This window comes from Cydia splendana, chromosome 1, assembly GCF_910591565.1.
Source record: "Cydia splendana chromosome 1, ilCydSple1.2, whole genome shotgun sequence".
Classification (NCBI taxonomy): domain Eukaryota; kingdom Metazoa; phylum Arthropoda; class Insecta; order Lepidoptera; family Tortricidae; genus Cydia; species Cydia splendana.
This window is the reverse complement of record NC_085960.1, coordinates 24990057-25012828: the sequence shown is the minus strand read 5'-3', so window position 1 is coordinate 25012828 and position 22772 is coordinate 24990057. Positions and strand designations below refer to the sequence as shown.

At 36.5% G+C, this 22772-nt stretch overlaps 1 protein-coding gene across 1 annotated transcript; it reads left to right on the top strand.

Moving 5' to 3' along the window:
- The first annotated feature begins 393 nt into the window (after positions 1-393).
- On the top strand, positions 394-11731 carry LOC134797999 (phosphatidylinositol 3-kinase regulatory subunit gamma). Its single transcript, XM_063770336.1, has 7 exons — positions 394-445; positions 1600-1627; positions 6084-6094; positions 7112-7202; positions 9045-9743; positions 9982-10278; positions 10788-11731. Exons 1-7 carry the CDS (start codon positions 409-411, stop codon positions 11002-11004), a joined length of 1380 nt encoding a protein of 459 aa, XP_063626406.1. The 5' UTR covers positions 394-408; the 3' UTR covers positions 11005-11731.
- Positions 11732-22772: the final 11041 nt, after the last annotated feature.

The window sequence follows — 22772 nt, the reverse complement described above, 5'->3', positions numbered from 1 at the left end:
GAAGTGGTATACGCGTGCCTCCGTGAGGTACAAAACATACGCAAATGCGACTCTGTGATTGGTCGAATTTATTTGTTGCCCACCATTATCCATACTAAAATAAAGGTGGGGAACAAAAAATATGTGAGACTGTGACAAGGACAAACAATAATAGCGCTTTCGCTGCTACTCCTACTGAAAGATACATAAGACTATCCCGTTCTGTCAGTTATACCCACCCTCATGCCACCCACAAACCAATAAATGGGCTGTCAAACGATAAGCAGCTGATTTTGCTAGGTCCCTTGTAATTATTTTAATTTTAATGATATTTCATGTAATATTAAGCATTAAGCTCTTACTTAAGCTGAGCTTAAGTGGGACTGGGCTGGACATGTCTGCCGCATGCACCCTGAAAGGTGGGCCAAAATGGTTACGGAGTGGGACCCACGGAACACCATAGATGGTGCTAGCCGGAGTGCAGGCAGACCGAAAAGGAGATGGCGGGACGACTTGGACGTATTTTGTCTGGATTGGCGGGAAACTACAAAAGACAGGGTTGAGTGGAGGGAGCGAGGGGAGGCCTTTGCCCAGCAGTGGGACACTTAACCAGGCTAACAAAAAAAAAAAAAAAAAAAATAAGCATTAAAAGTGTGAATCAAATAGTTTTAACATTAAGTTTTATGTATACATAATAAGTGAAGTGCTTTAGTGACGTTTACTAGTGTCTTGTAATATCTCAGATTTGTAGCCGTTACAGGTTATAAATTTGAAACCTGCTTTCGCCTTGGATTCCTTTCTGGGTTTTTTTTTATCACTAATATTTACTAAGTGTGTTTATAATAAAGCGTTGATCATTGTACAGGGTTAGAACGCAGTGTAGATACAGTCAATCGTCACTATTTCACGTAAGTACGTACCTAAATATCACTTAGCTTGAGTGAGTGATTCCTTGTTTATTTTTGGGTTTAATTTCAATTGCAAAACTGTCTACAATGCTTACCCGCAGAGCAGCCGCAGCGGCTCGCCAGCAGGAGACTGATAAACTCCAACTTACCTTGCTGGAGTTGAAAATATCCAAGGAATCTTGTGCTCAATTGCTCAGTGAAAGGGAAGACAGTGAGAAGGAACTATTATTAGTACTTAATAGCAATGATAAGCTTAAAAAAGAACTTTGCTCATTAGAAACTGACTACAATAATGTAAATTCAGAGCGGGCCCAGCTTCAGGAGACGGTTGACAGGTTCACTGAGTGTAGTGCTGCGTATGAGCAGGCCCTGAAGGACATCAACTCATTGGAGAGAGCACTGCACGACGCCCACGAACAAATCTATGAGCTACAGGAGGCCCAACACAATGCAGCAGTGGCACACTCTCAGAGCTTGTTCGAAGAACTGGTCCGGCCCGACTTTTAGTTGGTTGCCGCACCAATTGAAAACCTTGTGGCCCCTACAGATTTAGCCTATGATACTACCACACCAAGGTTAGTAAATTGCAGCGGGAACAAACTAAATAAATATATTAAATTAAATAGACTAATAAAAAAAAACCGAAACTTGTCAAAAATAAATAAATTGTTTTTTTAAAAATTGAGATTTTGTAAAATTAATGTTAATTTAGTGGATAAGTTAGATTTATATTCTGCCCAGTTAGAAAATAGTCAATTGCAATATGAAACCGACACACAGACTTTAAAATTAAAAATTCAGAGTTTGGAGGATTCCATAGAATCCTTAGAAAAAATAAATGAGAGTTCTAAAAAGGTGATTAATGAATATTCTTTGGCCATGGATGATTTAATATCCCAGATTAAGCTTAATTCAGAACGGTTTGAGTCACTGACCAATGCCCAGTCATGTGCTTGTAAGCAAGTGACTGAACATTCGTCGACCAGTTTACTCGACCTAAGCCTGTGTGACGGTTTACCACAACAGCATGTAAATGATAATAGCTCCTTCCACACTACACAACAAAGCACACCTAAACCTAATGTTATTATGTATTCTGATGAAATTGGAAGCAATATGAGCTCATTTTTAAGCTTTTACCTAAAGGGACTTAGTACAATCAGCAATTGTCTGCCTCACAGTAGCTTTGAAAATATCTTAAAACAAATTTTAAATGACAGTAATATTAATTCTAAGACAACACTGCTTATTCTTATGGGGAATAGGGGTAATGTGAACAAAAATAATTTAATTAAATACTTTGAACAGTTAAACTCGCTTGCAGTGCATGAAATTATTTTTTTCACATTCCCCTATTGTGAGCAAATGTCAGAGGCAGAAAATACCACTAGACATAAGGGGCTATTCATAAATTACGTCATTTCAAATTAGGGGGGGGGGGTCTGGACATCGGATGACGGTAGCATGAAGTAGGAGGAAATGGGGTCATTTGAAGCATGATTTTTGGATGATTATAGGGGGGGGGGGGGGGTCCAAAATCGTCAAAAATCGATGACGTAATTTATGGACAGCCCCTAAGTTAAATATATCTCTATATAATCTTTGTACATATAGTAGTAAGTTTAGCATAATTGACACTAACAATTTTGTTAGTAAATACCATATGCCTATGGTGTTTTTGACTAAAGGCAAGTGTTGCCTTTCAAATTATTACAAAAGACAAATAGCTTTATCGCTATCATATTTACTTGACATTTCTGCCAAGAATTTGGCAGACAATTCTGCTCCTATTGAGCAGCCCAGTATGAACATGGAATTGGTTCCAGTCATAACCAATGATTTAATAGATTTAAACTAGGTGTTAAGACAAAAGATTCTGTCTCTGGCAATTTAGTTTTAAATAAATATAATGAAAAATACTGCAAACATGGAAAGTATATCCACCTGGTGCATCAAAATATTCAATGTATTAGAGGAAAAAAATTACAGATAGAACTTTTTTTGAATGATTTTAATATTGATATTTTATGTCTTACTGAACATTGGTTAAATAATAATGAATTAATGCCCCAATTTAATAATCACCAGGCGGGAAGTTCGTTCACCAGACTTAGTTCCATACATGGTGGGTCATTAATTATATTAAATAGTCAGTTAAAATTTAAGGAACGTAAGGACATTGTATCCATGTCTGTTGAACGGACTATAGAACTAAGTGCAGTAGAATTAGAGCAATTTATTGTTGTCTGTGTGTATAGGCCGCCATTAAGTAATTTTGAATTATTTGAAAACATAATGGAATCTGCCCTACTTAAAATATCATCTTCTAGTAAGAAATTGCTTATATGCGGCGACTTTAATGTAAATATTATGGAAAATTCAACAATGTCTTGTAGATTATTGTATCTTTTTAAATCTTGTAATCTCAACCACATGTTTATGGAGCCCACTAGAGTGACTGCTACTAGTGCAACCTGTATAGATAATATTTTCACAGATATTTTTCCTATTGCTAAAAAAGTTATCAGCAATTTAGAATCAGACCACTTAGGTCAATTAATGGTATTTGAGGCATTAAGGAAAAATACCATGAGAAAACAAATAACTTTTGTACCAGTAACCTCGGACCGCGTGGAAAGAATGAAGCTAAGTTTAGTTCAGGCGCTACCCTTTTTGTCTTCCGATATGAGTCCTAATAGTATGTATAATTCATTCTTTCACACTTTTATGGATCATTATAATGCGATATTCACCTCAAAATCGGTCGTAGTTAGTGGTGCATCAGTTTTTAGTGAGTGGGCTACTGCGGACTTACATCAAAGAAGACGTGAACTGTATGCCTTATATGAGGAACGGCGGTTTAATCAGAGTGATGAATTTAAAGAACATGTGAAGGAGTATTCGAAGAAGTTTAAAGTAGATTGTCATATAGCTAAGCGAAATTATCTAAGTCAGAAAAATAAAAAGTAGTTCCGACATTGTTAAAGCAACCTGGAAAGTTATAAATGTGGAGACTGGTCGCTCTAAACACACAATTAAAGAGCTTAAACTAAACATTGATAACAAAATTATAGATTCCAATTTAGAAGTAGCTACAGAATTTGAAAAATTTTTCACCGAGGTACCAGTATCCACAACTAAGGATTTAAATTCATCACCCTCATCTGCTGTTACATTATTAAAACATAACGCTCCAGAGTGTTGTGGAGACCTTCATTTTGAACATGTTTGTACCTCAGATGTAATAAAGGCGTTTAAATCAATTAATGTCAAAAAAACTAATGACCTCTGGGGAGTCTCTGTCCATGCTGTCAAATCCTTAGTAGAAATTGTAGCGCCTGACTTGGTAGTTATATTTAAATAACAACAGTGTTGATTGCGGCGAGTTTCCTGATCTAATGAAACATAGTAAAGTAATTCCTTTATTTAAATCTGGTAGCAGCTCTGACCCCACTAACTTTAGACCGATATCTGTGCTACCAACATTTAGCAAGATTTTTGAAAAATTAGTTCTTTCTCAATTAGTACGACATTTTAACGTTAATAATTTGATGCATAATAAGCAGTTTGGTTTTACACGGGGTCGCTCAACAACCGATGCCGGTGTTGAGCTAATTAAGCATATTTTCGATGCCTGGGAGGAGTCACGAGATGCTTTAGGTGTCTTCTGTGATTTATCTAAGGCCTTCGACTGTGTTTGTCATGAAACATTAATCAGGAAACTTCATTATTACGGAGTTAGAGGATCGGCACTGAATTTACTTAAGTCCTACTTAAATGGTAGAATACAAAGGGTCGATGTGAATGGACAGCGATCACCTGGGTCATTGGTCTCTATGGGTGTACCACAGGGGTCAATATTGGGGCCTTTCCTGTTCCTTATCTACATAAATGACTTGCCATTCCTTGTTAAGACCCACCATGATATAGTATTGTTTGCAGACGACACCTCACTTATTTTCAAAGTCAAACGACAGCAACAAGCTTACAATGATGTAAACAATGCCATTTCAAAAGTAGTAAATTGGTTCAATGTTAATAATTTATTGTTAAATGAGAAAAAGACTAAATGTATTAAGTTTGTCACTAGTAGTAACGTAAGGCATGTGCAAACAAGTGTCATTGTGAAGGATGAGGAATTGGAATTAGTTGATAGTACAGTTTTTCTTGGTATAACTTTAGATTCTAAACTCCAGTGGGGTCCCCATATTGCTACTCTTTCGAATAGACTGAGCTCTGCAGCTTTTGCAGTGAGCAAAATCCGTCAGTTAACTGACGTGAAAACAGCTCGATTAGTATATTTTAGTTACTTCCATAGCATTATGGCATATGGTATTTTACTGTGGGGCGGTGCTTCAGAGATAAATACCATTTTTGTTCTGCAGAAGAGGGCTATTCGAGCAATATACAAAATGAACCATAGAGACTCACTTAGAGATAAATTTAAGGAAATTGACATAATGGCAGTGCACCGTCAATACATTTATGAGAATATTCTGTATGTACATAAAAATATTGTAAATTTTAGGAAAAATTGTGAAATTCATAATATTAATACTAGAAATAAACATAAGCTCGCAGTGCCCTTCACTCGGCTCCATAAAATTAAAAAATCATTCATGGGTAATTGTGTAAGATTTTATAAGTAATAAACTTCCAAACCATATTACTGAATTATCTATTAATAAATTTAAGAATTATGTAAAGCGTAAACTTATTTCTAAAGCTTATTATACCACACAAGACTACATGAATGATATTACAACGTGGGATTAATTGTTATTCGAAATGATTATTTATTTATTAGGTATATTTGATTATTGATGAGGAAATGGATATTCCGATGTAATACTATCACCAACACCACTTTTGCTAATAGGCAATATAATAAACGTTCTTCGCACCTATACAATATTTTAAACAAAGCACTAGATATATACCCAAAGCTACAATACGATGTAAAAAATAAGGTAGTAAATTGGTTAGTAGATAAAAATTACGATCAGGTGGAAGACTTGCTAGGTTATGTAGCCTAGCCAAGCCGCACAAGTACACACACTCACACACATACACACACACACACACACACACACACATAATAATTAAGTATATGATAGTATAATACTAAATAAATTGTAAATTAGATATGGAAGAGCGGTGCCTCCCAGCACAGGTTATTTTGTAAATAACTTACAGGGAGACACCAGCCATTGGTAAAAATATGTAATGGTTTTTAATGAAATAAAGAATTTTGTATTTTTTTTTGTATTTGTATTTTGTACTATCTACTTCTTTTGTTACTTATGCTTTTTTTTTTGACATTTAGATTTTATTCTAGAAATTCTAGACTAGTATTTTTTTATACAATCTTTTTAATGGTTGACGATCCTTTTGTGAAATTCTTAGTGTTAAATTTGATATGTAAGTATAATAATCCAATTTTATTATGGAATAATATTAACATCAATAAATTGCTCTGATAATTAGATTAAGATTAATTACGATTCATAAGAGCTTGTTGCTAGGCCTACATGAATAAAGTATATTTTTGATTTTGATTTTTTGATTTTTGCCAGATCCAGTTCTAATACTAGATTCATGGCGCGCCTTGACGTTCATCGGGTATAGTGTGTACAGAGCATTATAGTGATAACACACTATCGCACCGCCTTAGTGTGTTACGGCCTTTAAATAAACCGACCAATGGACGACAGCCTTCTACATATATCTTTGTCTATGTACAGCATATAGTATAGATAAGATAGGTATAGAAGCATTGAAATATGGCCGACAGAGATACAGCAGACTGAGTTTTAATACTTGCAAGTTTTATAATTTAGATATTTAATTAGAATTCCATGTCTTTACTTTTGTTACAACTGCATTAACGTTTATTCCAAGTTTTGTGTCACCGCGAGTAGTAGTTTATCTCCAGGAAACGATGGACAATGTGCCCTAGTAACTGTCATTGCGCTCGCCCATTTCCTTTGTGAACCAAATTGCTCCGTTTTATGTGTGTCCGCGAAGTTCTTCTGAACCATGACTTACAACTAAAGTGTTAATGTTATTTAAGTGATCTTACTAGTTCTAACAATGTTTGTAAAGTGTATTTGATGACCGTTTGGTTATGTTCAGGCGGAAGTAGTGCTAGTAGTAGTAGCCGGAATCTGGTTAGATATCGAGCTTATTGAGTGCAGTTTAGTAGTTTGAGTAACTCGGTGCTTATAATGAAATAATGGTTGAAATAGGCGCCCCTCCGCAGCCACCTGAAGAATGTCTCGAAAACTGTGAATGGTATTGGGGTGACATCACAAGGTAAGCTTCCTATAAAAATCATATTAGTATGTTTTTTACTGTCATTAACTTTATGTATATTTTAAGTATACAAATTCGTCTTATTAAACATAATAATATTAATAATCCTGTCTGTCATATTCTTTGATATGATTATTATTTAGAACCTACTGTGAAGTATTGTTTTCCTTTCAATATCATTGAGAATTTTAGTAAGTTTCTGTATAACACATTTTACTCTAAATATATATTTACTATAATAACATTATATTCCTGAGTAGAGGCCAGTAGTCCATAACATGTTAAGAAAATTATAAAGATGAATAATTTAATGTTTTAACTTTAGAAGTTGCTATTACAACTACTAAGTTCATACTTAAAACTTTATATTTATCTTTATTTTGTACCTATCCTTAAATGCACTCATATGTGTGTACCAAGTGCAGTTAAATATGCAAAATAACAACAGAATAAAATGGCCATTTTATATAAACTCAAACATAGGTGCACTACTTTACCTACATTCCAATGCCATTTATCAATAAATAGGTAGGTACATTTTATTTCTTATGATATTAGTAATTGATAATAATTTTTACAGTACATATGGTCCTATTTTCCCACACTAGTGCGGAAAAAATAGCACTTTTCGTGCGAATATCAAAAGTTAAAAGGCCATATGTACTGTAAAACGTTGTACGATACACATGCGAATAGATAATTCGCAATTCGAATTTCCTCTTTTCCGCACTTGTATTGTAAATAACTATTACCTTTGAAGATAAATTAATTTTCATGGTGTCTAACTGGAATGCTAGTAGAGTCAAACCAAGCTAAGTTGGCAGCGATTTTGATAGCAGACTGTTGAAGTGTTATTTTAAACATCAAACTTCTATGAAATTATGATATTTACTTAACACTTTCACAGTCTGTGCTATCAAAATCGCTGCCAACTTAGCTTGGTCTGACTCTAGGTACCTATCTTATAGGTTAAGGAAGGAAAATTAAGAAATTTTTATAGGTTAATACTTGAGATTGGACACATGTTCTAGATACTTATCTGTTTGATTTTTAATACCAACATTTTTGTGTCAGTGCAGATAATTGACAAGTTATTTATTCTAGCTTAAATAAATGAAAAATTAAATATTAATTTGTTATATAGGAAACTTAGACTCTTATGTCAACTATTGCATGGCAACAGCCAGTTGTGACCTGCTGATTAGTTAGGGTTAATTTGAAATTGCACAAGATTTCTACACAAAATAATATCTAAGAGCAGGTGATTATTTGTTAAGAATGAATTATTATATAATATTCTATATTTACTATCCCCCTTATGGCCCTTATTCATAAAACTGTATGGGCCTGATTTAGTTAAATTATGTTTTATCCCTTTCTTACAAATACATTAGTCAAAGTGACTGATAGATAAACAATTATTAGCTAATTGAGGTTTGTAGCGCGTTTATGAATAAGGGGATATGTATTTAACAAACTTAAAATATGATTTTTTTGTGTTATTGGCTGTTCAATAGACTATAATGGCAATGTGTTATCAATAGATTCTTTATTGCATCATTTTATGTTACCCAATTGTGAGAAGGATTACAAATTTAGAAGTCTTTCTCCCTTTTATGTTTATGGGAATGACTTTCTGTCTTTTTCCATAGTGTCAATATTCATGACCCAATTTTATTTTTGATGCTGGTGACTTAGGCTACATTTGAACCAACTACGAAAAAAGGTTTAATAAAAAAAAAAGTTACTTAATTTGCTTTATATTGCATTATAAATTTCTTCTCCGAGTTTTACTTTTCTATCATACATTATTAAATAATGAACTTACATAATTAATTACAGAGATGAGGCAAATGAAAAACTTAGAGATACCCCAGATGGCTCTTTCCTGGTTCGAAATGCATCAAATAAAGGCAGTGGATATACATTGACTGTCCGCAAAGGAGGAACCAACAAATTGATAAAGATATACTATCAAGATGGACGCTATGGATTCTGTGAGCCATTCCAGTTTGCTTCTGTTGTGGAACTGGTCAGGTTCTACACGCAGTGCTCCCTCGCACACTGCAACCGCAACCTGGACATCACTCTTATGTACCCTTTGTTACGATCCCAAGAAAATGATGGAGGTGAAAATGACAGTGAAGAAACACTCGAAGCAGAATATAAAAACATACATAAACAATATGTCCTTAAAACAAGGAACTTTGATGAATGCTCTGACAAATACATGAGATTGAGGGAGGAAGTTAAGGCTAAGAAACAAGCTCTAGATGCATTCAACGAGACTGTTAAAGTTTGTGAGGAACATCTCCGATATCAAGATGAAATGCAGTCTAAAGCACAACCACATGAGAAAACAGATCTTATACAAAATAACAAGCAGCTAATATCAAGAGTGAACAGCTTGAAACAAGCAAGTTATGATCTGCACAATTTACTTCGGGTTACTGTAAAAGAAAACTTGAAGCTTGAGAGAGAGATAACTCAACTTAAACCACAAATAGTAGATCTCTTCAAGAAAAAAGATCTGCACAAAATGTAAGTCTGCTAGAATTTTATTTCTTCCCTAAAGGCCAGAACTTTATTTTTTAAATTTGTCAAAGTATCCTAAGACAAATATAGAAATGAAGGACCTCTGTTAAAACATCCACACGTGTAGGTGCAGTGGGTGTCCACTCCCCCCTCCCCTTCCTCCCCCCAGACGAAAGACTAGTGTAATTTAATTTAATTTGTTTGTCAATATACAAGTTTCTCATTAAAGCATTGGTGATTTCAGATGGCTCCAAAGGCGTGGTAAGACTGACGAGTATTTAACAAATTTAGAGGAGGATAACATACATAAGTTAGAAGAGTTATATGCACATCGTGAAATGAAAAGTTGGATGGTAGAAAATTGCACTCGCGAAAATGCTGAGAAAATTCTAGATGGAAAACCTACAGGCACATTTTTAATACGGCCAAACTCTAGAGGGCAACTTGCACTATCCATATGTTGTAACAACATTGTCTACCATTGCATTATATTCAAGACTGAAAGAGGTTATGGTTTTGCAGAACCATATAATGTTTACAAGTAAGTTTATTATAGCACTAGTTACAATTTTGTCTTTTATCATTGTAAATAAATTGGCTGCAATATAGATTAATTAGATGAGTTGTCAAAAGTAATATTGGAAATTTATTATGTTAGTGCTAACTGCTAAGTTCCTTTTTCTTAGTCATTAGCAATTACATTTTATTATTGAAAAAATACTTTAATATGAAAATTATTCACATTAATTCAAACATGCTTGCCTTAGTTACGTTTTTTCCTTATACAACATACATATTTTAATTAGTCATTGATGGCATTATCCTTGTATGAGGGTCGGCGGTCTAATTCCCAGTTGTTGATATTAGGCATTGAATTTGTGGAATGAAATGCTATCTGGCCATCCAATTCAAAGAAGAATGATGGCTTATATTTAATAAACTTTTTATTTTATTAACAATACTAGCTGCTCTTGTAATATTCAGATACATATGAATTCACACCTAATTGTTATTGTACATATGTATATTAATCATGTTTTTTTTTTTCAGGACATTAAATGAGCTTGTTCTACATTACGCCATTAACTCGCTAGATGAACACAACGACCAACTCCGAACCACACTCAAGTATCCCATCAATGCTCATCTAGTAAGCAAGCCGGAGAAGAAACAGTCACATGAAAGTGAACACCTGGAACCCCATCAAAATCAATCAAACCATCAAATGGAGTGCCAGGCTTCACACCAGCAGAGACCCAGGCAGTAGTACCAAATGATACTTTATGTGAGTCTTGCTGAATCTAGTCTTCTATTTAAATAGATGACTGGTGTGATCTTTCACTTATGTGATAAAGGTATCATGCATGAGGTTCAAGTCATTCCTGTATGTATAAACAGATGCACTGATCTCATGTTCCCAGAAAGATTTTGTATTATTAGCCCGGTTGTTTTGTCTTTGAAATGATCAACAACCTGGCTATACTCTTCTATTGGATCTGAATAATGTCTAAAATGCAATGATAAGTATGTGATGGTAATAATAACTATGCATATTATCATGTGATATTTTCCATTGCTTAATACTTCTATTAGAAGAGGTATGTAAAAATTTGAATGGCCCAATCAACAACGAAAGTATAAATTTGTATTGCGTCCAGTTTTTGATGAATTTGATTGGGAAGTGTAAGGGCGCGTGAGGGAACAGACAAAGTATTGTATGAAGTATAATATTTAAGTTGCATGTTTTCTGTAAGTAGCTTTAGGGAGAACGTCTGTCAGCCAAATGTACAAACGCGAGTACCAAAAATGTGTCATGTAAATGTTGATGCGTGCAAATCAGTGAACTCTGGAAGTTTAATGTTATTTAATACTTGATTTGTTATTTGTGTTTGCTAATGTGATATTAATTTGTTAAAAGTCATTTTTAGGGTTGGGATTTATAAAGCACATACCTACATCTGCAGGTACTATATTTATAAATTTATTGAATATTTAAATTCCTCAAATATATACAATACTACATCCTACCGCGACACTCATCCTGCTAACAGGACGTAATTAAAATTTTAGAAGGTATTTAATAAGGACCTTAAATTTGATGAATATCAGGAAAACTAAACGAATAATTGTTCATGTATGTATTTAACTATTATAACAACTTGTTTGCGGTCTGATTACCAGAACTCCATAGGTGTTGCAAATTAGACTCAAGTCACAACAACATACAATAATACATACTTGAAATGTTTTATTCTTTAATGAAAATGGACAAGCAAAAGTATGTTTTAAAATTAATTTTGAGTGTGTAAATAAATTGATGCGTGATTAATGAACAAGGAAAAAAAAGGTATTAAGTACCTGGATTTGTCTGAATAAATAACTGTTCATGAAATATTCTTGCATAAAGTGCAGTTTTGTTTGCATTTTGAGGTAGGATTACGTTTTGAAATCGTGTCCAATACTCGACTTTGAGTCTGCAGCCATAGTGCTCGTATCGATAACCTCCCATTTATGACTCATGTGATAGTAATTAATAACATTTCGTCATATAATACATATGCATTATATGACATAAATATATATAAACCGATTTTTAGAAGGTATTTGTATGTATAAAAGAGAATTATCATTTTATATCTGGATTGTGATCAACATTTTTTAATTTGAACAAAGGAAGAATATTGTTTTTTTTTTCCTTCATATAATTGGTTTAAGCTTATTGCTATAATATTTATAGCATTTTGTAATTTTTCAACTATACGTGCATTAACAAAAGTTCTTTTTAAGGAAAATGATGAAATGAATCGTACTTCTTTCTTACTGTGACGAATTTGGTGATAATGTTGGCTCATTAATGCTCAGCATTGTGACATTTACCAATGTGTGCAACATGTCTTTCAAATATATATAAGGATTTTATTACTTTATTTTATATGTCGTGGTCAAATCGACTAAATCTATGGTTAATAATTTCGCTGAAATAATGTCTACTTCTCTAATATGCAACTGGCTTGCCACAAATTCTAAGCATTCAAATAGTGGTGGCCGAGTAGCTTCAGTGTTTGCCTTGGCTCTCTTTGAAAATTGTTACTTACCTACTCTCTAAAAAAGCTATGAGACTGGGGTGAATTCTGGATTTGGGGTGAATTCTGGATTTTCTGTAGCCGCCTTGCTTAGGCACATAATTGTTTCTGATACGTATAAACTATTCTTGTCAATTAAACATACATTGGTTATTTGGAAACTTACACCGAATTCACCATTTATGGTAAATGTAAGGTTGTAATCATAAAGTAGTTTTAGTGTAGGTAGGTTTAACCAATTAATCGATGAAAGTTACGAATTGAAGTATTCTTTAAAGTTATATTAGTTATTTGATGTTTCCATGAGTCATCAAAGTTTATATGAGGAGTGTTGCAAAAATGAAGAGGAGATTTTGTATTGCAGTTCTGTAACAATATTGTTTATTCTACCTAATTTATTTAAGCCAGTAAATACTTGCTATGGTCATTTATCGATTTTCTAGATTGTTCTATCTATGCAGTTGGGCTTATTGATGTGGTAATTAAACTATAAACATCCATATCTGGCTACGAGTGTGTTAAATATAATTATTTGCATATACCATTACATTTTGAAACAAAGCAAATGAGACATTGTTCTTCTTATAGAAAAGGCCACGTGTCGGGTACAGGTCGCCATCAGATTTATCTCGGAGTGAACGAGGTCGGGCCAAGTGCGCCCATGGATTACGTCCAATGGCGTAATACTAGGAGTGAGAGCCGTTCCACCGTGACCACACTTTCCCTTTGCTTTCTGGTAAAAGTGCGGACACGGTGAAGGGGCTCTAACGGCCGCACTTGCCCCGACTGACTTTAAAAAAACTCATTATCTAGGCGTTATCGCGCGCTGATATACAGGGTGAAATTTAATTCACTGGCCAAATTGAAACAACCGAAAGAACTCGAAAAAATATTAAACACGTGTTTTTTCTTTTAATACCGCTCAGTACATTTTTTTCGAAATAACTCATCATCAAGTTGTCCTAAAAACCTCGTACGTTATGGTGAACCGACAACTACCCACTACACCCGCTTCTCTCTTATCAGTTAAGCTGGTTTTCCACCGCGAACGAGTAATGAGCGAGAGATGGCTAAGCGGAGCGGACTTCGTTGTTAAAAAATAGGTTTGCGTTTCCACCAACAAAGAGTTTAGTTGTTTGATTCCCACCGCAAAAGAGAAATGAAAAAGAGGAATGAGCGGAGCGGGCTGAACGGATAAAGAGAAATAGAAAATGAATAGTCGATTTCCACAGAGAGCGAGTTCAGTTGAAGTTTTGAACTGGTTGCGTGTGGTCGTGTTTGAACATGATGTCGTGCGATACGGAATCAAGTGATAGCGATTACGAGTTTTTATACAAGAAGAAAAAATACATATTGTTGTATACAAAACAGAGAAACAAGCGCGCCAAACGAAGATTTTGGTTATGCCAGCACATTCGAGAAAGAACACTGAAGGGGGAATATAGGCTATTCAACGATTTAGACGAAGAAAAATTTAAGAATATTACAGGGTTACCAGAGAACAATTTCAAGAAGACAGCAACGAGTCCTTTTCAAACTAGTCGGCCGGACCTTGACGCAGCGGGCTCATTTTAACTAGTTGACTCGCTCCGCTCACCTCTTTCCCTGTGGAAACGCGCCTATGTAATTTACCATTGCGAGTTGACCGGACTCCGTAATGACACCGCTCCGCTCTCACGAGCTGAGCGAGCTCATTTCAACTCTTTTTGCTCATTTTGTCATTTCCGCTCGACTATTTGTTGGTGGAAACACAAGTACGTAGTTTAGTCTTGCGAGTTAAACTGAGTCCTTAATGAGTCCGCTCCGCTCGCGGTGGAAAACCCGCTTGGTCATTGACACCCCGCCCCTCCCGCTGTTTGCAATCGCGTCACCAATTATGAACCCTATTGCAGCGAGATTACAGATCATTATTAGAACCGTCAAAATGCAAAGGCAACCCATTTTTAATCTAAAATGTTATTTCTGACTAATGATTATTAACAAAACGTCCGTGGCTTAAAAACAATGAGTAAAAACTAGGTCAGGAATCTTTGCATTCAGGCGTATTTAAAAAATTGAATCAACTTACGTACATTTGATTAAAAATCGACGCAATTAACGAAAGTCCCACGAGATGGTACTCTTGGATTCAATCCTTGTCTGCGAAGGCGTGGAACGGATTCCATTTCGTATAATCTTTGTGCACCACGTAAACACTCACCACTTAATAAATAACACCGTACCACTTCGTAATATTCCCGGTTCGAAAACATTTTTTTTAACCTTAGTACGCGCGCGATTATTATTTTAAGGTTGGCGAGTGACGAGTGACTAATCATTTATGCTTACCGTTATGTTTACCGCTAGCGCGGAATGGTTTAGTTTAGACTACCCTCGAAATTGATAAACCTGCCTACCATCGCCAACACTAACTGGGTGGACCCTATTGCAACGATTATAAGGTTTAGTGAAGGTCAGATAAGGGTTTTGCTGATGTTGTTGTTAAACCTACTATTAGGTTTGTTTACATTTGTGGTAATAGGGTGACCACGACTCGTGGAAAATATTTAAAAATTGAAAATTAAAAAAAAAATGTACTTTTTTTTTTCGCTAAATAGATTCCGATAAATAGATAGTGATTTAAATTTCACCCTGTATTTTAAACGATTATGGTACAAATATTTATTAAAACGAGTAAACACGTGGTTAGATATATATGAATTTGCCGCTTTTTTATTATTTCTGTCATTGCACAAGATATACACGATAATTAGTGAAAATTATGAATAAATGGAAAACATACTAAGACCATTAAGTACGAGTAAAGTTCTTAATGCTATATATTTACAGTATTTATCCAACATTTATTCTGATTATTACCTGTGTAGTTTTTTACAGATACCTATTTAGATATTGGGTCCCCACTCACATAAAACACAAATGCCTGATGTACTATGTAAAAAAAACTATGTTCACAGTATTAGGTGCAATATTTTTTTTATTATACTTTGTGCAATTTATCAACTTTGTATATATATATCGGGATTACTTTAGTATTTATAGTTTTACTGTGTAATTACTTATACCTAAAGGCCTATTCAGAGTTAATTGGAAGTTGGAAGAGCGTCAGGGCCTAGTGAAGATGTGTAAAACTGACGATACAATACGATTCACTAATATGTACTTGTAAAATTGACAATATTCACCTATGTATGCTATGCCGGCCATAAACCGTTATTTTCTTTCTCTTGATAATGTCATGATGGGGTCAGTCAGTCTCCTAGTTACTTTGAAAGCGCCCATGGTGGACTAGTGAGTGAAATTTGTAGTGACCATAATTAACGCGTTCACTGTCAGTGCGCGCTACGAGTGTAGCCGATTACGTGGTTTATCCGCTTTGTAGCGTAAAGCGCTTACGAACAGAGAACCCGCCTACTACTTACTCGGTTGCTGGCAGTAAATGTGTTAATCATGTGATCAAAAATGTAGGTACAATCAGCAGCAGAAATATTGGTAGTAAAATGAGAGCTTGTTCAAATAATTTTGAGCGCTTTATCAATATATAAGTAGTCAACTTATTTAATTTCTAGGCACCTTTGTACCTTATCGCAATTTCATTAATTAAACACAATAATATCTAATAATCAACGAGTCATTATCATTACCGCTACTGCTTTGCAGGAATACCTACTTATTGAGAGTATTCCTCTGCATGTGACTGACAAGGTACAAAGTGATCCAGGATTCAAATAGGTGGACGTCACAAGTTACGTATAGTGACGTCGTTACTATACAAGTAAAGTATGAATTATCTGAAATTATTATTTGGCCTCAAACCCTAAGCTGTTAAACAAAAAGGCAATGTTTCTTTTGTGCACCGCGGTGGCTACCTAATTTATCATTAGTGAGAAGGATCAAGCCCGTTTAAATGGCAATTTAGTGTTCTACACTTATGGCTCTAATTTATGTAACAGTTTTTTTGTTAGAGTCTGCGTGCGGAAAAAAAAGAGTCGTTGGTTCCTATACATTTCACAACTCTTCTCTTTCCGCACAGACTACCTCCGAATATTCTTAATACCTGTCGTACTACATTACCCATTATCTCTGAATACTGTTACATGAATTTGAACCGTATAAGTAGAACGCTAAAATTGTATTTTTCTACGTACGCTAAAACGAGCTTGATCCTTCTCACTAATGAAAATTTAGGTAGCTACCGCGGTACACAAAAGAAACAATGCCTTTTGTGTAACAGCTTAGGGTTTGAGGCCAAAATCATCTCAGATAATTCATACTTACTACATATATATATAGGTACCTATCTGCTTCTGACTTGTACATTATACTTGTACAGTGAAGTGTAAAAATATGGGTGTACTCATCATACTCAAAAAAGTCAAAAAATATTGTCCCATAGCTCTTATGTCAGCGAATTAAGAACTATGGGACATATTTTTGAGTAAGTTGTATGCACCCATATTTTTACACTTGACTGTACATGCTAGTAACGACGATCGGTTCTAAACGGATTCAGAGAAAGAGGCGTTATACGTTGTTTCACATTGAATTGTGTAATTTAAATTTATTTATCATTGTAAGTTATAAAGTTAATATAATGAGATTTATTCGAGTTATTTTTGTATTCATGTCTTATAATTATGCATAAAGAGTCCAAAAGTAGTTTCAGGATGGATGTAATTTCTGTGAAGTAGATGTTTTGATCTCAAAGGCGAATTTTAAATTTTAAGATAAGGTACCATTAAAGTTAGGGGCAGCCAAATCGGGTGCATTCAAACATAAACTATTCCTTTCAGTCGCCATTTTATGTAAAATTATAATTGTAGTATGTTTTAATAAGTGTTAATAAACAAACAAATCAACCGTGGTATAGTTTCATTCGAAATTAGGTAATAATATTGACGTATTCTTTATTTATTTGGAAACTAGCTTCTAACCGCAATTTCGTCTGCATGGAATGTCGATGATTAATAAAATCCTATCCTGACTATCCTTCTCCTATAGCGGGCATTACATTATACAATTTGCAGTGCGCTAATTAAGTGTTGCTAGTCGAGATAAAAAAGAGCTTGTTCATTACACTACACTAGCTAGCGACGCTAGTTAGCCCCCATTCGCACGACAGCTTTTTCAACGCGCGTTAAAAAAGCGATTGAATCTGTCCACACTCTAAATTCGATTTAACGACCAAGGCCTAAAGTCGAAAATCCAACATCGCTTGATAAAAAGCGTCACCTCTGTCGTGTGTATACATACATGGTTATCCATTTGTGTCATTCAAACGCTTTTTTAACGCGCGTTGTAAAAGCTCCCGTGCGAATGGGGGCTTAAGTGTCTTATTTTCATTTCAGCAGTAATCATCGTTCGAATCGAACGTCGTGTTTCGGTCGAATTCTTTGTACATTTCGAGAAGCACTTTGTTACCATCATTTCTAATGTCTTTGTTTTTGTAACCTTTATGTTTTTTATCCCATAAAAATGGCATGTCTTTATAAAGTTCAATCATGTTTAGCAGTACTTCCTTTTCCCTAGTCTGTGGCTGCGTCATTTTGAACTGAAATGCAATAACCAAAACAATAAAACATTCATACGTTCGAGTGCGTCGGAGGCGTGCCGACATCGACAACTGACCTTAAAGCCCCCTCCAGACTATGCGCGTGAATCCCGTTTTCTAAGGGGACCTTGCATTTTGGAGACAAAGCAAACCGCTTGGAACAGGTGTTCCTGGGGGTGACCTGAACTGATTAAGCCCGGTTGCCAAGAGGTTCCCCCCAGCAGGTGGGCAGGGGAGGGTGGGAAAAAGTGCCTCCGGCGCGCCTCACTCTAAGCTTTATATCTGCATACATCTCGCAACTATATCAAGTTTGGTGTCATTTTCGTATAATTCGAGGATGAAAAATTAATTTCTGTGACTAAATTTTCACTCACCCATAAAAAAAAATCGATAAATTCAAAATTCAGAAAAAATCTTTTAGTTTTTTTTTTCGAAAATCCTCTACAAAATTTATACTATGAGTATTTTCTCTAGAAAAAAAATACCTGTGAATAGCCCAGTTATCCTACTATACAGAATAGTAAACTTGTCAAACATTTCTTTTCATAACTCTGTTAAAAAAAATGTTTTGTGTCGCGCGGCGTACCTGCATTGTAAGAGCGGTATGCAACGTTTAGGATTTTTAAGTATGTTTAGATGATTTCTGATAAGTTGTTATTCTTCTGGTGGTAGATTACATTAATAAATTACTTCTGGACGTGATATATATACAAATATAAATTAAATATATAAATAAAGATGTTGCGAAAACTTTCGCTAATAGAGTTAAGTATTATAAATGTGAAAAAATTAACATAGGAGATGTTTGACAAAAAATGCGGGTTAAAATAAGATATATATTGTTCCTAATTGCCATTACATGCCCATGGGACTGTGCATTTTAGGTTTTTTTTAACGCAGTTGCACCACCCTGCGCATTTTGTTTTGCAGCGGCAATGAATAAGCTCTAAACAAGCAGCAGCCGCCGCAGGTAGACCATACTCAATGGTATGAAATCAAAGGGAGTAGACGAAACCACCAGATGGGTACATAGCATGCTCTCGAACAGAGCAGCCACTCTGACCATCAATACTATATATAGAGCATGAATTTTGTACCACTAAAGGGTGCCTATAAGGAGGCGTTTTATCCCCACTATTATGGACCCTAGCAGTGGACCAACTTCTTGCAATCATGTCAGGCCAAGACTTTGATACACAAGGATATGCCGACGACCTTGTAGTCATCGTCAAAGGCCCTTGCCTCAACACAATATCCAACCTAATGCAAGGAGCTCTAAACACAATATTCAAATGGTGTAGAGAAAATCACTTGTCCATTAATCCGAGCAAGACTGTAATAGCCATTTAACCATTCACAAGGAAACGGTAGCTTGATAAACTCACAAAACCAAGACTTAATGGACAAATAATACCGTTCTCGGCAGAGGTCACCTCCGACCAAAAGTTAACATGGAACCCTCACCTGAGAAACATTATACAAAAAGCGAAAATGGCCATGTGGTCATGCTGTCGAATGGCAGGAGCAAGATGGGGCTTAAGACCCAAATTGCTATGTGGTTATACACAGCGGTAGTGAGGCCAATTGTCACCTACGCCTTCGCAGTCTGGTGTAACAAAACCAGCCAAAAGACAGCAATAGACACTCTAAACAGCCTGCAACGCACGGCTTGTTTAACAGTAACAGGCGCCTACTCCTCGACACCGGGAGCGGCCCTAGATGCACTGCTGGACATCATACCACTCCACTTGCAGGTGCAAAAGGAGGCCAAGCAGTGCGTCTACAGAATATGCACGCTAAACAGGTCAAAATGGCATTAACCAATCTAAAGGCCTGGGTTTTTGCGAATAGAACCCTTAGCATGCCCACTGATGACACGCACACCGAATGTCATCTCACCAAACTGTACACAGTAGAAATACCTCCTAGAGACAAATGGATCAACAACCAAATGTACGTCGAAGAGGGAAGCCACATCTGATATACAGATGGTTCCAAGAAAGGCAACGATGTAGGATGTGGGATCTATGGTGAGAGATCTAAGCTCAGAGCTAGCGTCAGCATGGGCACACTGACCTCAATTTTCCAGGCAGAAGTCTTCGCCATCAACAAATGTGCGGAGATCAACCTGGATAGAAACCGAAGAAAGACACTAGCATATCTACATCAACTCAGACAGCCAGGCTGCTCCGCTGGCACTAGAATCCCTTGAATCAAACTCAAAACTAGTCCAGAACTGTAAAACAAACCTAAATGCACTGGCTTACTCCAACAACGTTACACTTAGATGGGTACCAGGGCACTCCGACATTAAGCCCCCATTCGCACGGGAGCTTTTTCAACGCGCGTTATAGCAGGAGATCTAAGGTCCACCACCTTGCATTTTGGAGACAAAGCAAACCGCTTGGAACAGGCGTTCCTGGGGGTGATCTGAGCTGATTAAGCCCGGTTGCCAAGAGGTTCCCCCCAGCAGGTGGGCAGGGGAGGGGGGGCAATAGTGCGTCCGGCGCGCCGCACTTTAAGCCTTATATCTGCATACATCTCGCAACTATATCAAGTTTGGTGTCTTTTTCGTATAATTCGAGGATGAAGAATTCATTTCTGTGACTAAATTTTCACTCACCAATACAAAAAATTCGAGAAATTCTAAATTCTAAAAAAAATCTTTACTTATTTTTTTCGTAAATCGTCTAAAAAATGTAAACTATGAGGATTTGCTCTAGAAAAAAAATACCTGTAAATAGCCCAGTTATCCTACTATACAGAATAGTAAACTTGTCAAACATTTTTTTTCATAGTTTGTTAAAAAAAAATGTTTTGTGCCGCGCGGCGTACCTGCATTGTAAGAGCGGTATGCAGCGTTTAGGATTTTTAAGTATGTTCAGATGATTTCTGATAAGTTGTTATGCTTCTGGTTGTAGATTACAATAATAAATTACTTCTGCACGTGATATATATACAAATATGAATTAAATATATAAATAAAGATGTTGGGAAAACTTTCGCCAACAGAGTTAAGTATTATAAATGTGATAAAATTAACATGTCTTTTCCATATCTCGGGACCATGGGGTCCCGGACCTTTGGGAGGCGTACGTGGGGCCGAAGCCAACAGCGCAGAGGCCCTTTAAGGCACTTTAATCTACAAGCAAGGTATACATGTGGTGGATACTATCTCCGAACGCACAATGTGATACATCCGGAGATGGTCCCCGCCAGGTGCAAAGACTATTGCAGTGCAGCACTTTTGTGCTGCGATGGGAACTAAGGTCATGGGCTATAGATGTGAAATTTGGATGGACTGGATAATGGGCTATGGGAGAGACTAGCGGACACCTGCCGTGACAATCAGTCTCAAAATTGTAAATGACAGGTGGTGACTCGCCAACTCATTGAGTGGGCCCCGCAATGGCCGCACGCACAGTGCGACAACTGGGCAACAGTTTGGAGTGGCTGTGAGGTTGCCGAGAGGTGAGTATGCGGTAGCCAGATCCCGTTAATCGGTTCAGCAGGCCGCCGGCGTTATGACATTTTACACTTCCAACCTGGAGCATAGGTCCCGCTCTTGCGACTCCATTCTGGCCGGCCAATCAAGGCAAGCACAGAGGCGAGGGCCAGATGACAGGGCCCTATGGAATAGGGGTCCGCGGTGTCGCCACTCACCGTCAGCTCGCCACAAGCTGCCCCCGCGGGACATTATTATTATTATTGTGGTGTTGTGGGCCTTTGAGTGTCGCATTGACCAGCATTGATCTATTGTGACGGCCCTTTAAGTTCATTACTAATGCCCGTTGCATCCAGAAAGTTCCAGATTCTTTGGGCCGTAATGTTTTGTACCTCATCGTGTCGCCCTAGGTAGGTACTTCTTTTTGACATTAGTGGTCCACAAGAACAGAGAATGTGCATTGCAGTCTCCTCTGACTCCTGACAGAACCTGCATGTCGCATCTTGTTTCTTGCCAATTTGAAACATATGTTTGTTCAACTTGCAGTGTCCAGTCAGTATTCTGGTCACCGCGCAGGTTTTGTGCCTTTTGAGTCCTAAAAGCTCCTTAGCAGTTTTGCTGTTGAACCCTTTGATCAGAGCTTTCGAGTGTTTTTGTCCTTTAACGAACTTCCACCAATCGATTGCTCTCGTTTTTTCTAAGTTGCTGAGCAGAGAATATGCATCTCGTTTTGTGCTTCCACAGAACGGTTCTGGGCCGACCAGGGGTGTGTCTGCGCCCTTTCTAGCAAGTACGTCCGCTTCTTCGTTTCCGTTAATGTCGGAGTGCCCTGGTACCCATCTCAGTGTAACTTTGTTGGAGTAAGCCAGTGCATTTAGGTTTGTTTTACAGTTCTGGACTAGTTTTGAGTTTGACTCAAGGGATTCTAGTGCCAGCGGAGCAGCCTGGCTGTCTGA

Excerpts from the sequence above, each read along its gene's own strand:
- LOC134797999 (XM_063770336.1), top strand. The coding sequence starts at position 409 with ATGGTTACGGAGTGGGACCCACGGAACACCATAGATG. Across the intron at positions 7,203-9,044 it reads TATTGGGGTGACATCACAAG|AGATGAGGCAAATGAAAAAC; the intron begins GTAAGCTTCCTA and ends AATTAATTACAG. Across the intron at positions 9,744-9,981 it reads AAAAAAGATCTGCACAAAAT|ATGGCTCCAAAGGCGTGGTA; the intron begins GTAAGTCTGCTA and ends TGGTGATTTCAG.